General features: G+C 45.4%; 2 protein-coding genes across 3 annotated transcripts in view; one reads left to right on the top strand and one right to left on the bottom strand.

Moving 5' to 3' along the window:
- Positions 1–2168: 2168 nt before the first annotated feature.
- On the bottom strand, positions 2169–7746 carry DFFA (DNA fragmentation factor subunit alpha). 2 transcript variants are annotated; one of them, XM_068414746.1, is made up of 6 exons: positions 7633–7746; positions 6967–7128; positions 6720–6850; positions 5737–5926; positions 5186–5340; positions 2169–4450 (listed from the first exon to the last, which is right to left on the bottom strand). In XM_068414746.1, exons 1-6 carry the CDS (start codon positions 7727–7729, stop codon positions 4247–4249), a joined length of 939 nt encoding a protein of 312 aa, XP_068270847.1. In that variant the 5' UTR covers positions 7730–7746; the 3' UTR covers positions 2169–4246. The 2 variants fall into 2 exon arrangements, with proteins under 2 accessions (XP_068270847.1, XP_068270848.1); XM_068414747.1 differs by lacking the exon at positions 2169–4450 and adding an exon at positions 4550–5037.
- Positions 7747–8550: 804 nt separating this feature from the next.
- Positions 8551–16885, top strand: part of PEX14 (peroxisomal biogenesis factor 14) — a 75040-nt gene continuing 66705 nt past the window's right edge. The window contains exons 1-2 of the mRNA XM_068414754.1: positions 8551–8609; positions 13396–13443. Coding sequence (XP_068270855.1) covers positions 8574–8609; positions 13396–13443 — 84 coding nt within the window. The 5' untranslated portion in view covers positions 8551–8573. The remainder of the gene's footprint in view (positions 8610–13395; positions 13444–16885) is intronic.

Here is a 16885-nt window from a genome sequence, read left to right as displayed (position 1 = left end):
TCATTCTTGAGAACTTCTAGGTGTAGCCTTGCTCCTTGTTTAAAACTGTTCTCTTGAAAGAAGAGTGCACTTTCTGGACTAGAGTCACTCAGCTATACACGACACAACGGAAAAAGAGCAATGCTCTGGACTCCTTACATGTGCTCCCTTTTATTCTTACTTGGTATTTGAGCTATAATACTCAAGCTATAATATCCATTACATCAGTGGATAGGGAAAAAAACACATGCCTTTTTTAGGCTGTAACTATCAAATATTGATCAAATAAGACAATAGGAATGGCATGAATCCCTGTCTCTGGCTCTATACAGGAAATTTTACACAATGACACTTAAATACCCTCCCTTTCCTCTATTCCAAACTGTTCCACTTCCAGGGATCTTTTAGAATTTTTCTTCTACTGACTGATGTAGGCTAGGTAGGTAATAAACTAGCAATTCTGTAATCAACAGAAAATCTGTCCTCTTGGCATACCAGTGCTTACGTTACGCAGTTTTCATATTGCTTTTTTTTTTCCAATGCTACTACACATCACTTGCTTTCTTGAAGCTCATGAGGCTTTATGTACCTCAGTGTGCCCTGGTCACCAGCCCAATCCCACAGGAGATGCAAAAGGTTTTTCTTGGTGCTTTAAGGGAGAAATCATTAATGCAGTGTTGAAGACCATTAATTGAGGACACTCATTCATGGCAGATTGATTGCTGAAGAAGGAATCTGTTACAAGGTAGGTTTACCTACTTGAATATGTTAAAGACTTTAACTCAAGATTTTGATGTTCTGAAATTTTTACCCTGAAAAAAAGCATAATGGCAGCCACCCTAGGTTTTCACACATCTTCTGGCTATGTTTTAGACTTTCCATGCTGTATCCCTCCCTCTTGAACACCTATACAAAATCCATCCTCATGAATCTTGGGCAGCTCGGTCACCCTGTTCAAAAGTTAAAGCTTCTTAAATGTTACAGGAATAAGATCAAGGAAATGCTAATTCTTGCATAGTTAAAGCGTCTGTGCAGCTTAAATAAGCTTAAGGGAATCAAATATATTTCATGTCTACAAAATATAGACCTAATTTAAGGTTAAATGAGATTACAGAGCATGTTTTAGGTGGGCAGCTTCTGACTTGCATAGGCAAGGTAAGCAAAAAATGATCAGGTATCTTTTGCTCTTATCCTCTGCTCTGTATCTAAAGGAGCAACTTTTGTAGGGGTCTGGTTACCAAGACATGCACCATTCTATTTGATTTGCTTCTATTGTTTATCCTATTCCTTTCTTGAGTAGAAAATTGATATTTATTTCACAGGACTCCTAGGCCTTTAGAAGCATCAAGCATTTTGCTAACACAGTAGCTGTCTTTCAAGAGGAAGGCCTAGTGAATGTTTATTACACATCTTACCTGATCTTTTTTTTGAGGTCATTAAGCTCAATATGTCAGGAAGAGAAATAATATGTCTTAAAGTTTGTGAGCTCTGATGTTGTCTGTTGTCCTCAGCTAAAATCTCTTTTTACTTCCTCTCCAAACACACATGCATATACACTACTGGCATACAGAACGGCCAATGGCTAAAGATTGTTTGCTGAAAAGCTTTGTGATTATTAGCTGTGGAAATACTAGATCTGGCAGCAGCTCTTGTTATCACCAACAGGAAATTCTAGCCATGAAACAACTTTCAGAATATAATGATCCAAAGATCTATAGTAAAGTCTATACTAAAAAACCATCAATTTATACAGATAAATGTACTGCTACATTTAAAAATCTAATTACATGGAGGTGTTTTAGCAGTTTTCATCTTTGATTGCACTACTGAAAGAGATCCAAGAAGCAATACATAAACTTGACCGCTAAAAAAGGATTTTTTTATAGAAATTACAGGATGATATGCAGCATTGGAGTCTCTTAGCCAGTAGTTAATTGCTTCTCATTTTTCATGGAGACTTTTGAAGGATGTTGACTATAATAGAGCTTTAAAGAGAGTTAAGTATTACAGACCTGCTCTTTTTGCAAGTAACAGTCAATATTACTATTAAACTGCCAGCTCAGCTTTAGCATAGAGTATAACTGCAGCTCCCATCAGAATATGAAAATCTGAAATTTTTTTTTGTTCTATTAGAACAGAATAATTAAGACAAAAGCAACACTTTAAATCATACTATGCTAGGTCTAGTTTATAATTTGAATTTTGTAACATAAGAACTGCAGCATTTAATAAGTTACAGGCAACTAAAGGGCTCTAACCTTGATAACAGAAAAGAGGAAAAAGCAGCAATGAAAACCCCCCATTTTTTTTTTCCTTAAGGCTAAATTGGAAGGACCATCACTGCCTTCCTACAAGAATGATCAGCATGGTCTCTGTGACTCCATCTCAGTGTTTGCGTGGAAGTAGGTGAGTTAAATGTTCCTAATACACACAGGATTGAAGTAATTATGCTGTCTGCTATTTTAAGTAGATGTGAAAAAGCCACAGGTAAAACCCTTCTTTCCTCTTGTACAGCTTGAGGAGTAGAATTTCCATTGCCAAGTTGAGCTTGAAAAAAGCAAAAGCACTGCAGCTTTGAGCACGACTGGAAAACTGGTTTATAATGGAGAGAGTGGTAATCACAAGCTGAGACATAAGCTCACAGAAAAAGCTTGCTGACAGCTAGTCTTCTCACTGCATGCTGTTTCAATTGGTAGCCTGTGTAATTAGCTTTGAGTGCAACAGAGCGTGCTTTAAACATTCTGTTAATGCACAGCCGTATATGCTATTTCAGAAAGCCTTGAAAATAAAAAGCTTGTAGCTATTTAAAGCAGCAGGAAACCTTTTTACCTGCCATGGCCCATAATGTTACAAGCCAGAAGCGTATATTGTAAGAACCAATTACTTGCCCCAGCAAAACACACCAAAAAGTTGACTGCAAGCTTCCCCCCTAAGTCCAGTCAATTCCCATATGAGTAGCTTCATCTGAAGTTACCCTACGTATTTTTGCTTACCTGCTAAAAGGTACTAACTGTTTAGAATATTTATGAGTTACACCAGCACTCTGACTTTGAGTGTGCCATAATTCAACTGGAATGTCTACGTGCAATGGGTTCATCTGAACGCCAGCTGTAGGAACACTCACCAGTTGGCATCCTGTACCATTTAAGGTTATGTTAAATCACAGAATCACAGAATGTTAGGGATTGGAAGGGACCTCGAAAAAATCAGAGGGTTTTGCATGATACTGGAAAACATTTGTACCTACTAAAACTTTCTCAGAAGTTTCAGCTGACTTTTCAGATTTTTTCCATATGCATCTTCTGTTCTCACAAGAGAAGAACAGATTGTGCCAGGTGAGAGTTCTGGTGCAGCGTCACCAGCGTGAACATGTGTTCTACCTAAATACATTGGACAGGTTAAATGGAGTCCTTCTGTATTTAATTTCTTCTTCCTCTGTCTGTAAGGTAATACTGTACTTATCAGCTCATTCTTTAATCATAGCAGCTGGTGGGAACATCAAAACTAGTCCAACAGTAAGGTAAAAAGGTTTTAATGATATTAGAAAAAAAGACTTTTAACAAATGTAAAAACAAGCCAGTTAATACAAAAGCATCATGAAACTTTACTAATGATTAGGACAGTAATACAGACAGGCCAAATACAAGTTTTCAGCCCCACAGCCTTACAAAGCAAGTATTTCCACCTTTGCTGTGTTTTACAAGTTAGTGCTTACACCACACCCAAGAGGCAGGAGTTCCTTACGGAAAAAGCACAGCAGTTAAAGGACTTTGGAATTTACTTTAACTGATGAAATTAGCATGAGAATTCAAGTTCCTAGATCCCAGGCTGGAGCTTAAAGCCAGACAGCAGCTGGCTAACCCCTCTGCCCTGTTCATTAACTGTGCTTCAAAGTGTCTTCCAGAGGTCTTCCATCCTCTACACTGAAAAAGGTGGGAGGACAAAGTAGGGAAACTGCCTGGGCCTTCAGAAGCTAGATCCCTCACTATCAGATGGAAGCTTCTGGCTCCCAACCAGGTATTCAAAGCTGAACCCTTACATGCTGTGTTTAGCAATACCATTGTTCTAGTATTCTGCAAAAAGTCAAAATCCCTTTGGTTACACATGATTTGAATCATCACAGGAGTTTAAGCCTCAGGACAATGTCCAGATTTTAGTTCTCTATAGCCAGACCACAGTATGACCAGCAAACTATGGCTCCCAGGATGTATCTTAGCTTGTATTCATTCTAATCCAAAAAAAAGAAATTGCAAGCAGCACTACAGTCTTATTTTTTGCGTTTTGAACTAAGCCAGTCTCCCCAGGGTAGCGTTTTCTTGCCCTTTGATGTGCTCCTTAGGGAATGCAAAGTCTGCACTTGTTGTAGACGCTTGGAGAGCTCCTGATCACAGGCTTGCTGCAGAGCTTCAGCTTTCTGCTTCTCCCATCTTAGAGCCGAGGCCAGGGCTTCTGTGTCTTCTTTCAAGACCAGCTGTAGCAAGACAGATTTCTGACAGTCTTTTCTACTGATGCTCCTCCACCACTAACCTCTCTGCCCACATTTAGAACAGCAGTAACGAGACACCTGTTTAATACTGGCAATTTGGTATTGAAGATGTTCCCAGCTTTCATCATCTCTCCCGTGCGCTAGTGGATTTTGAATATTCTACCAAGGCTTAGAACTTGAAGCTACATTCAGATGTTCAAAGGAACAGAAAGCAGTTACTTAGTTTCTAGAGCAGGGAAAAGCAAGAGTAGCAAGTTCGTAGCATTAGAAAGAACACACTTTTTAATGGTTAAAGTTTCCCTAGACTTTCCTTTCCAAGATATGGGTTTATTTACACTGTTTTCCAAAATAAGGAGGCTTTTATTTTTATTTGGGATGTATAAAAGAAATACAGCGAGATGTATCTGCATACAGAAAAAACTTGCTGGTAAGACAGCTGAAGCACTGTCTGACTATGATTTGGCAGAGATCAAAACCAAAATTATTTTGTGGCTTTTCAGAGGAAAGACTTGAGTACTTGGAATAGTGTCAGCTGGCTGTTACAGAGGAGCTCCAAGCAAGGGGTAGTGTTACTGAGGAAGAGAAGTAGGTTAAATCTCACCACTGTGAGACTGAGATATATTGACATTAGAGCCTCCAGAAGCAAGGGCAGCTTCCCCTATAACCTCTTTCTCCAAAGGGAGAGATTTGCCAGAATATGGTTATGTCATTCTCACCCACCTCTAGATCTTGACTGTCCAAGCAGAGCTCTGGAGCAGATTTCTCTTTCAGAGCAGCAAGGATCTGGTCACTGAGCGACGTTTTGGCTGAAGTGCCTGTACTGCTGGTACCCGTGTCCACCACATCCATCTCCTTTCTTGGTACAGTCTCAGATGCTGAAAAGTAGCAGAATCATTATAGCCCGTGACAAACATGGGACAGGAAAAGTGGTCCGGACTACTTTGATGGTTTTGAGATTAATAAAATATGCATTCTATCTAGGTGCATCCTCTAACTTGAGAGATCCATAATGTTAAGGATGACTACATGATTTAAACTTTTCCCCCAGTATTCTACTTTCAGGCCTTGTGAGAAATGTGACGCAGCAGTGAGAGGACTCCTGGTCTCACCCAGTCAGAGAATTCTTACACTATACCAGCCAGTACATCCACCACATTAACAGCTGCCAAGCAAGTGACTCGCTCCAGTCCTTCACTCTGCCGTATTTATTCCACCCAACTATTTCAGGCATCTCTGAAAAGCTCTTTCTCTAGCATCCTAATGCTCCCTACCTGCTACTTTGCTTAAGATACTGTCTTCATTTTTCAAGGCTTCTAGGTAGAGTTCCAGGAGCTGTCTTGACTGGCGTTCTTCTTCTCGTCTGTCCAGCACCTGCTGCAGGGTGTCCTGCAATACCTGGATTTTGGTTTGACTTTGGGCAAGTTCTTCTGCCAGGTCTGAACGTGGTACATCAATAAGCACCTTAAAACAACGAGAGTGCTCTTGTTACGTGGACTGACTGACTAACTCATTCCATACACTGATGACAGTACAAACAGCAAGCCTCCTGAATGACAGAGCCTCCACCTTCATGAAACCCAGCATGTTTCACGAGGTTTCTTGTCACAGCGAGTCAGCCTGGTTATGGGAGGCTGTAGTGGCATTCCACCAGCCAGCATTCTTTACCAGAAGCCAAAAGGCATCCAGGAAAGTGTGGAATCGTGTGCATTTTTAACAGAAATCCTGACAACTCCTGGCAAGCAATGTACCACTTCTTAAGAGTGCATGGGACTACACGAAAGAAAGCCAGTCAGGAGGACACGGAGAGGCAGTTATCACCATGCCTCACCACATACAAGGGGTTAAGCAGTCAGGTACTCGAATCAATCAGCTCTGGAAACTGACAGCAGTTCTTCAGACCCCTCTGGAGCAGAGAGATGTGGCATGCCGCTCAGCCTTCCCTTTTGACGCGTTATGCAAGTGCCTGGTTTTAAGGAAGGAGCCCACCTTAGTTGCCATTTGGCCAAATCTTGACTTTTTGCCCTCCTGCTGCCAGAATTGCAAAGACAGGCTGTGAGGGACAATCAGTCATTAAGAGCATCCTCCTCAGACACTTGTGTTTCCCCTCAAGCAGAAATTTGACTCTAGCACCACAGCCAAACAACAGCAGCTGAATTCAGCTCGAGATCTTGTTTACTTCTGTTCTGTGCCATCTACTGAGATAAATGGATGATGGGCAGAGCCAAGGACAGAATTAGAGATTTCTCCACTGTACCTGGAGGTCTTCTTCAGACATCAAGATGATATTAGACAGGTCATCCTTCAGTCGCCTGGCCAGCTGCTTCCACTTCTCTGCACCACTGTCCACTTCATCCACAGACTCCGAGAGCCAGGCTGTTCCACTGTCTGACACAAGAGTCACCAGTTTCATGGGTCATTCCTGATCCACCTGAGACAGCCTAATTGCACCAGGTCTATTCCAAACACCCCTCCCCTTCCATGCTCCCTCAGCCACAGAGTACCTAAGCTTTTGCTGGACCATTTCTCATTCTTGGCCAGTGCCACAAACTTGGTATTAGATGGCAAGCACAAAAAGTAATCTTCATCATCCACTATGGTGCCATCTTCTGCCAGAACTAAGGTGATGGGCTCCCTGGCCTTGTCAAGAGCCAGAATGCCACTAGCTGCAGAACAGAAAAAAATACTTGGTGAAATAATAGAAGTGGCATATGCATACATGCACTACCCTTTTATTACACCCATCACAAGAGACAAGCAGCTCTTATCAATTTAGGCTGAAGACCAGGACCTGTCTGCACATCAGCTCTTTTTTCGCACATACTCACCGGTTTCCCCTCCAGAAATCAATATTCTCCCTGCGAACCTTGACACACACAGCAGAGATGATGCATTTCAGTGAAACTACTTCCAGACGCTTATATCCCACCTCCCATCACTTCCCCCGGTAGGAAGTGCCACCCGGAGACCCGCTCTCCTTCTGTCTGTCCCATGGGTCGGGCCCAGCCCCGCCACCTCCGACAAACCGCGGGCGGGGGCTCGAACCGGCGGCGCAGGGGAGCCCACCGGGGACAGGGGACAGCCCGGTGGAGACCCGGGAGAGCGGCTGGCTTCCCCGCCCCGCAGTGGCGGCCCGTTCAACCCGGCGGGACCGGGCGGCCCCCCCTCACCCTTTTCACGCAGCTCCCGCAGGCAGGAGGCGGCCACGCCGTGCTGCTGCCGCCCGTCCCTCCGCCGCACCAGGCAGCGCTTCAGCGGCGCCGCCATGGCCGCCGCCCGGCCCCGCGGAGCAGGGAGGGGGGCGGGCGCGGGGCCCGCCGGGACGGGCCGCGGGGTGCGCTGGGACGCGGAGTCCTGCGCAGCCGGGCGCGGAGCCGGCGCCGGTGGCTGAGGGGTGGAAATGAGAAGGTAGCCATTTAATTGCTTGTAAAACAAAGTAATAGGACGAGCGTGCCTGGGTATATTCAAATAATACACTCCCTTACGGACAAGTGTGCTGGTTGTGAAATTATAATATAAACAGACAAGCTACAGGCGTGCAGTAAATCCGCCCTGGCGTGTACCGGGGGAGCTCCCCCGGGGCGGGGACCCCTGGGGCTGCCGCAGCGCAGGGCGTTCCCCACGGGAGCTCGGGCCGGCCGTACCAAACCGGACCTGTTACTCGTGCCCCTTGGAGCCCTCAAAGTAAACCAGCGATGGCCGATATCCCCCTGTCAGCAGCCACGGCGGGGCTGCGCACGGCGGCCCGGCCCTGCCGCACCGCCCGGCCCGGCGCGGGTGTTGGCAATGGCCCAGCTTTTGGCAATGGCCGGCTTTTCTGCAGGGCACGGCAGGACGCTGCAGCCCGCGCAGCCCCCCGGTCTGCGGCTCGCTCTCCCCAGGCCTGCCCGGAGCCGGCCCACCCGCTGGCTCCCGTCCCGGCGGGAGGCCGCAGAGGCCGGAAACTCATGGCAGCAGTGGTTCCCCCGCGGGGCGCATCGGTGCCCCGGCGTTCGACTCGTTCTGCCTGCAGCGCGAGCCGGTGGGGCCGCGCGGGGCGGGGGGGGGGGGGGGAACGGCGGTGAGGGCGTTCCATCGGTTGGGCGGGGATGGATTAGCCGGGCCTGGGAAGATGGCCTCCTCGGAGCAAGCGGAGCAGCCCAGCCAGGTACACGGGGCCGGCGCTCTGCCCGCGCGGCTCGGGCCGGGGGCGGCAGGGGACGGGCGGGGCGGGCTGGGGCGAGGCCGCCGCCGCGGGAGACCGGGCGAGGGGAGGGCACCGCGCCTCTGCACACACACCGCCCCCCCCGCCGCCTCCTCCCGCCGCGGCCGGCGGTGGGGGGCGCGCGCGGCGGCCTCGTCCCGCTCCCCTCCCCTTCCCGCCCCCCCCCCCCCCCGCCGCGCGCGCGGCCTCGCTGCGAACCGCCGCCCGCGCACCTGCCGTAACGGTCACTGGGGGGGGGGCGGCTCGCGCCCCCTCAGCCCGCGCCGCCGAGGGCCTGCGGCCGGGCGCCCTCACGACAGCAGCGGCCCGCGCGGAGGCGGCGGCCGGTGACAGCGGCTCCCTGAGGTGCGCGCTGCGCTCCCCCCCCCCGTCCCCTGCCTGCCCCCCGGAGGCCGCTGCCCCGGTGAAGCCGCCGTGCTCCGTTGCTCCCGGGGGAAGCGCCCCGCTGAGCGGCCCCGCGCCTCTCGGTGTTGATGTCGCTCCGCTGTGCCCCGCAGCACCGGGAGAGCTTCGCTTCACGGGGGAAGAGCTGCTGGGGCCGGGCCCCTGGGCAGTGGGCAGGTGTTCATTTTAGGGTCTGTGTGTGACACTCAGTAAAGCACTGGAATGGAGGGGGGGAGCACAGCCAGAGAGGAAGGAGACGATTTATGTGTCAGCTGGGTTTTGCAATGGGGTGGAGTACCAGTTAGACAAAATGTTTCTGCCTTGCAACTGTGAGGGAGAAAGATCCCGGAACCAACAGCATAGAAGGGCAAAGCAATGATAGACGGAGTATGAGCATTGTCAAAACCTGAATGGGGAGAGTAAAAGAGAAATGTAAGTTTGCTGGCTTCAGTACATGCTCAAGAAACATACTAAAAGCATAAGGTATTTTAAAACTGGGACCTGAAAGGAATGGGCGAGCCAGAGGGAAAAATAGAAGTACAGTGCAGTTGTATGTAACGTAGGTTTCTGGGCACTTGCACTGGCTCGCTCATGATCCAGGGTAACTTGTATTTCATTGCAAACTCTACCTACCTCGAATTTAGTAACCTCCTGGCAGCTCTCTCATCTCACCAGCATCTCGGACAGACTCCTGAGTACCTGGTACCAATGGAATTTTGTAAAATCCTTTAGGTGGCTGCAGAGGGCCCTCCTGCAGCTGGCAGGAGATGGAAGGGCTGGCTGTTTCAGCAACAGGGAAGAAAATAGAGCAAAGTCTGCCACTGAGACACTTCTATGTGCAGTCGTTCAAATCTATCTGGATTTGACTAAATCTCTGTGAACGTCTGTGTTGATCCTTTTGTTTTGGACTGAGGAGGCTGAGTTTGTAGGAAACGTTGAACTAAACTGAAATAGAAATAAGTTACATAAAATTCATACTCTGCGTAACTGGCACAAATCTCTTCCTTAAGCTGTGAAAGGCCAAGTTACCAAACTCACAGTAGGCTTGCTGGGCAGTTTTGCATTGGCCATGTGTTTTCATCTTCGTAGTTTGAGGTGCAGGCGTTACAGTCCATTCCTCCTGCTTCGAGTGAATGCTTTCAGACTGAGGAAACTTGGAACAACCTGCGACTGATCTGTAAGTCACTTGGGTAGTCTACAAGGCAGTTGACTAGAGGTTTCTGAGAAATAAATCTGATCAATTGGCAAATGTAGTTGCCTGAGAAACATTAAAGTTCTCTTGAGTTTGGATATAGTATCCTCCCATTGCACCCTTTTTTTTTAAACATTTATTTAGTGTTGCTTTACCTCCAAAGAAGGCTTGATGTTTGGAAATGGAAAAGGCTTGCTTTTTAATGAGCCTCATAAATGTAGCCAGAGCACCCCCTGGGTTTTAAAATTAAGGACATGAAGAAAGTCACTCTGTCACTGTATCCATCGTGAAAAAGGGGAATGGTAACTCTTACCTTATGTGTAAAGTGGAGAGTTTTTCAGGCATCGTCTGTAAAGAACATAGTGGAGTTAGTGCTTGTGCTGCTTTCTAAATCAGTAAGAATTTGAGATAAGGCAGAACACCCAGGCTGCAAAGTTAACTTTGCACCGCAGAGAGACTATTTTGTGTCGGCTCCTCTGAGGAGAGAGGTGGTCTGAAGCCACTGTGGGTGAAAACGGTCAATTAACAGCTCCCCTGCCGGATTCTGTCACGTTGTATGCCAAAATGCTGGTTTCTCAGGCAGTAGCAAATTAGTTGCACCCCTTTTGGCTCCTGGCCTGTCACGACTTCATTAGTGGCAGGGTTTTGGTTTACAGGGCAGCTCTGTTGGTCTGCCTTGCTTCAGGTACACGAGGTGGCACTCAAGTTCAGCTGGAGGGTAGCCATGCTAGTATTTACCCCCTGCACGCACACACCAGGAGCAGCCCTGCTTGTATATTAACTTTCCTCCTTCCCTACATTGTGTGCTTGTGTGATATCCCCATCTTCACCATCTAGTGTGTATCTTACACTGGCTGCACATTCCTCATCCAGAACTCTAGCTGAGAAGTGTTCAGTGCTCTCAGATTCTATTGGCTTGGATGGGATTTGAGAGCATCTCACAGCTTTGGCTGGAAAAAGGGGGTGTAACTGAAGAATATATAGCACAGTAGATGAACTCTTAAGGGGACAATTTTGGAATAAAACAAAACAATGAAAATATCTGTATTAGTCTAGCAGAATGTAAATGCCCCTCCTCTTATGCAGCCATTGCAGTTTTGACAGTTACGGATTCATGGAAATGTTGTCCCCGTTGCACACTAAATATTTATAGATTTTTAAAAAATATTTACTTTCTACCACAGATGATGGTTGTTTATTTATTGCCAAGTATTCACCATAAGGCTATGAGTAGTAGCAGTGCCTTGCTTAACATGTTTAAGTTTGGGTCCTATTGTGTTTTCTATTACAAATCTAGTTAGCTTAGATGCTGAAAAGGGAGTGTCAGATATCGTTTGGCTTATTATCTGTTTTACTTAGTTTAATTTTCTCATTCTTGTGAATTAATATATTGCCTTAAGCATTGTGCAGAGGGGGGAGTGTTGCAGCTCAAATGCACCAATAAGTTTATCCACAACCGAAACAGGTTCAGTTAACTTATTAATAAATCATGCAAGCCGTATTCTTGTGTTGGTTCTCATCTGTTTTCCATATTTTTGGAGGAGTGGATGGATCTTGAGGCTGTTCATTATTTTTCTTTCATCCAGCTATAAAAGGTTTGAAAGCAGATATATACTGTGCATATAAAAATGGGAAGCCAGTGACAAGGTTGAAGAGAGAAGTGCCCTTTTCTTGGTATCGCAAAGCATTGTCTCCACTACAGACAGAGTAGGCAGTATGACTTACAGTATGGTGTTGAAGCTGATATTTGCAGTGGTTATGTCAAGTGAATTCTTAGTGGCTGAAATTTTTGCAGATACATAGTGAAGTGACAAAAATGATGATGACTGCACATGAAGACACTAAGGGCCTCTCTAGAGAATCACTGCCTAGCTGTGAGATCTGGCTGGGCCCTGGTTGTGATTGTGTCTGGAAGCAGCTGAGTTGCAGTATATTTGAGTTTCTGGCACCCTCTTGTGGTAAATTCTTATTTTTAATCTGCATTTTTTGCATATTTTGTAAATGGGGAAAAAAATCTTGAGATACTTTGAAGGTGTGGTATATTGCATAAAAGTGATTAATAGAATTAATAGAATTGGAGGACAAAAAGTCACTGAAGGACCTTTATGCTATAACTTGCAAGTTTGGCAGTGAAGAAAAGCCCAGAGAGTAATTCTGCAAAACACGGGACTATGCTAAAATGTTATACCTGTTCTTGATGAGTGAGTGAATACGAGCAAAACTGCAGGTGAGCCTGGAGGGTGGAAGCTCCTGAATTTTAACTCTAGTCCAGTCTTTGGCTTGCTGTCCTGCTTTAAATAGTTTTGCTTTCCTCCTCTGTACTACCCTTTCCTAGTGTGCAAGGTAAGGTGCTCAGCATCTGCCCTAGAACTATGTCCCTTAATTATGTGTGGGAAACAAGGATGGTACTGGTATTGCTGACATTTTGTGAAGTTTAGTTAAATCATGGTTGTTTTGAAATCTTTAGAAGAACAGTGCAGAAAATAAAGGATGCATTACTGGGTCATGGAAGTGGGAGAAGCTCGGTGTCAAAATTAAGTTTAGTCCTTCTAGAGAGGAGGAGGTGAACCGTGGAATCAGAGCGAGGTGCTTTTGCATCCACTTCACTAGCAGTACTTTGGGGTTCTGCAGCATTTCCTCCTTTTAGTATTGCAAAATTCTCTGCGGATGTCAACTACTCATCAGGTGCCTTTGAGACAGGCAAGTTACTATCCTCATTTCATATATGATGAAAATGTCCTGTCTTATACCACGCAGTGTGACAAGTGTTGCCACCAAGAGTTTAGCAGAGCGAGTCCCAGTTTCACACCGTGTTTGTTCACTGCACCATGTATTTCAGAATTTGAGTTAGGGCGAACACTTCTTTCATGACATCTCTCTGTAGTCTCTCTGGCTCTTAACTGCTGGCTCCCTAGAGCAAGTTCTGCAGATTCTCTGAATTCTGTTGTTTTAAATGGGGGCTGCTGGAACTGTTTTTTTTTTTCTGTGATTCTGACCTTTTTGTCTTCAGTCCATCGCAGAACTGCTACTGATAGCAGGAACAAGTGTGTCTGCCTAAATCCTGCTCATAGGAAGGGTGGGCTTAACAGACAAGTATTTCGAATTGTGTCCATCAGGTGGCAATGTAACCTCACTCTTCCTTTTGCTTTACAGGCTGGCTCCTGCCCTGCGACTGAAAATGCAGCATCTCGAGAGCCTCTGGTAAGTTCTTCAAGCAGCAGCATAAAATCTTTTGCTGATAATATAATATACATGAGTTGTTCTCTTTGCTGTATCATTTTGCATCCATTGTTTTGCTGTTCTAAGGAGCTGATGCTTTGTGAAAAAGGTGTAAACTGCCTTATGTTGCCCTGCTCTTATGTTGCCCTGCCTTATGTTGACCTCTGAATTCTGACCTGTAGTCATAACCTCCTGTCTTTCGGGGGTTAGACATGGGTCACCCAGGCCACTGCGTTGTCCTTGAGCACGGACTGCCTGTCCTAAGTGTGTGCAACGTATGCTCTTGATCAGTGCTTATGTAGTAAAGAGCCTGAAGAAAGACCTGTGCAGCATAATTTGAACTGAGATTCTTAGTGCTATTGTCTAATAAAAAAAACCTTTGCTGCTCAGAGACATCATTCAAGCTGTCTTTATTTTCAGATGCACTCAGAGTGAGCTTAGAAGTGTCTGGCAGCTGGCAGTGCATGTGATCCAATGTTTTCACTCCAGAACTGTTTTGGAAAGAGCTCTGGGATTTTTTGTGTATGAGGATAACTAAGAGAACCATGTTTTGTTTTCATTTTTATGGTGACGCGGAGTGGGAAGTGAGCCACTACTCTCTAGAGCTGCTGTATATTTTTTTTACAACCTTCTTTTTCTTTTTTTTTCCTTCCTCTTCAGCCATCTATAACTCAGTCAAAATCTTGCCAAAATTCTTAGCCCATGTTATTGTCCTAAACATATAAATCTCTAATTGAGTGTCTTCTCTGGCTTTCATTTGGTGATCCTAGTGAATACAAGCTGTTTGCAGTGAGAAGACTCAAGTACTTTCCATAATGGTGTGTCACTGGCCACATCAAAGTATTTTTACCTTGTAACTCTTATCTAGAGAACCCAGGAGATGATTTTTAAAGGAGGGAGATGTGAGTAAAGACTCTGAACTGGGAAGAGTCAGTAAAACGCATCTAATGCAAGGGCTGTTTGTGAATTCTGTTAAGCTCTGCAGTGAAAATCTCTCTAGTCTCGTAACACTGTGCTGTCCCTTCATTGCATGGACATCTGTATGTGAGATTATCTGAAGTTGTTATTGACGCCATGTGCTTTGTGATGGATTTGGTGGTTTGTTTTTTTGGGGTTGGTTCCCCCACCCCCACTTCAGGAAGGTCAGAGCAGGCAGCAGATCATCACAGCCTGTGCTGGTTGATGGTTTGTTCTCTTTCTCAAGGCAGATTCTAACATTACCTTTGATTTAATTAATTTCTTACTGTGTATGCAACTGAAGAATTGCTCAGAGGAAGCACACAGCAGTTGTGTATCTTTCTGTATAGGTGTGTGTTCCTACCACATAAAAATATTTATACATTTAGAGAACTCCAACATAAACTTTACTGTCACAAAGGTGAGTCTTGCATGTGAGCTAATTAAAGGCCTTTGAAAGGTGGAGGTTTTCTCCTTATTTTTTCATTAATTTTTTTTTTTTATATTAAACTCTCACAGCCTTTGTCACGTTTGCTTGGGAGTCGTTATTGCTTCCAGCTGAGTATCTGTAGAAGCCTTATTAAATGAGCAGTTCAGTTCTGTGAGCCAGATGACCTAACTTCCACCACACTACTGTGGCTTCTCTGTAGCCAGGATCATGCATGCTGCCTTCTAACGCATGCCGTAGATCTCGGTCCATAAAGCAGACTTGGAGGCACATGGCGCCATGTCATAAAAATGTTTACAGAAACACCAGAACAAACTGTGGCTTGAATCCCACAAATGGCTCTGTACGGGAAAGCCGTGTGCTCAGGCATATCATTGCTGACTTTGAATCTGGTGTTAAGTGGTTGAAGAAGACTTAAAAAATCCAGAAGAGGGAGAGAAGAGTCTCATGACCAAATTCTGCTCCGTATCCCCTCACCTTTTTTGACTTAATTGGTGACTGAAAGTACTCAGTGCTTCATAGGACTGTGACCCGTTTGGAACATATCAGTGGTGTTATGCACAAGTACGACAAAGCAATAGAATTAAAGCATCTTGCATTGTATCAGCAGATGTCATTATAGACTCAAACTGGTTTGGTATTGTATTTGTGATTCTGATGGGCACTGTATCCTCCAAGGTGCTAAATACTTTCTGCTCTGTGCTCAGTGGCACTATCTTCTGTGTACTCTGTGCCCCTGCAGCCTGCTGCTTTCAACGGGAATCCAGGAGAAGCAATGATTTCTAGTTGTTTGCAAGAGGACTTCAGCGTTCTGCAAGATCGTGTAGCAGATGCAGTCTGACACATCATATTGTGTCCTGCTTTTTGGGTCTTCAGAGCATACCTTGCTAACGTTTATGGCCTCACTGAGGCCTTCAGAATGGAGCCCTACAAACTCGTGTCACACTCCTAATTGCTCTTTCTTCAACCCACTTTTGATGTTTTGAACTACCAAACTGGAGATAAGGGACTTCTCATCCATGCCATTAATCCCTTGAGTTATCCAGTGTCCTTACAATAAACTGTCCCAACTGAAAAATACTCCCTAATAAGAGGTCATTGTGTTACAGTACTGACAGTGGAGAATGACTTGGAGGGGGATGGGAAAAGCCATAATTTTTGCAGCAGAGAGCGGACACTCATTTCCCTAGCTGTCGGTCTTGGCCCATTAAAATTTGCCGTGTAGCTCCATAGTGGGAAGTGTAACCTTGTGTTAGCAGAGTGTCAGCATCTCGCTCTGCTGCTGTTTACAGCCACGTTTGTCATCATCAGTGCGGGATCAGCTTCTCCTTGAGTCCAGCTTATCAGTGAACACTGCTGCAGCCCTTGCTGGTTGTGTGTGCAGCCACCTATGATAATCCTCTGAACACTTGTGGAATGGGAATAGGTTTGTCTTTTTGCAGCCACTCAAAGCAAAGTCCTGGGATGTGCAAAAGAGTTAACTACATAGGACAAAACCCCTTTCTGTGAGGTTAAAGCGTTAGAAAATTCCCTTTTCTTCTCAAATCTTTGTTTCTTTGGTCTGTTTTCTCTCTTTAGTGTAATTACATCGTCTGTTCTGCATCTCTTTTTAGCTTGTTTTGTCTCTCCCTAGCAGCATCTTGTAGCTTTTTAACCATACTGTGCTGCTTTTGAGATGTTCTCAAGAGTGTGAATATGTTTGCTGTTCGCCTTTGCTTTCTGCTGAATCTGCTGCAGTCTAAATTACAGCTATGAAGGTTATATATATGAGAGCCCCTAACAGGGGCCTGGGTTGTAGGAAAAACCTAAGGAAGCAGAGCTTGTAAGTGAGGCCTTTCCACATGCTGCTTGTTTAGTTTTTTGTTGTGTTTTTTTTTTGTTTGTTTTTAGTTTGCTTTTTCCCTGCCACAAAACATACTCATTCCCTTGCTGGTGCTTGGTATCTGGAAGAAGTACTAGTTGTAAATATAAAAGCACTGGCTGTAAATGTAAAACACTCTCTTGCTTTCTCACTAAGTT

Source organism: Nyctibius grandis, chromosome 17 (assembly GCF_013368605.1).
Source record: "Nyctibius grandis isolate bNycGra1 chromosome 17, bNycGra1.pri, whole genome shotgun sequence".
Lineage (NCBI taxonomy): Eukaryota > Metazoa > Chordata > Aves > Nyctibiiformes > Nyctibiidae > Nyctibius > Nyctibius grandis.
Note: the sequence above shows the minus strand (reverse complement) of the source record. Positions and strands in the feature narration are given on the sequence as shown.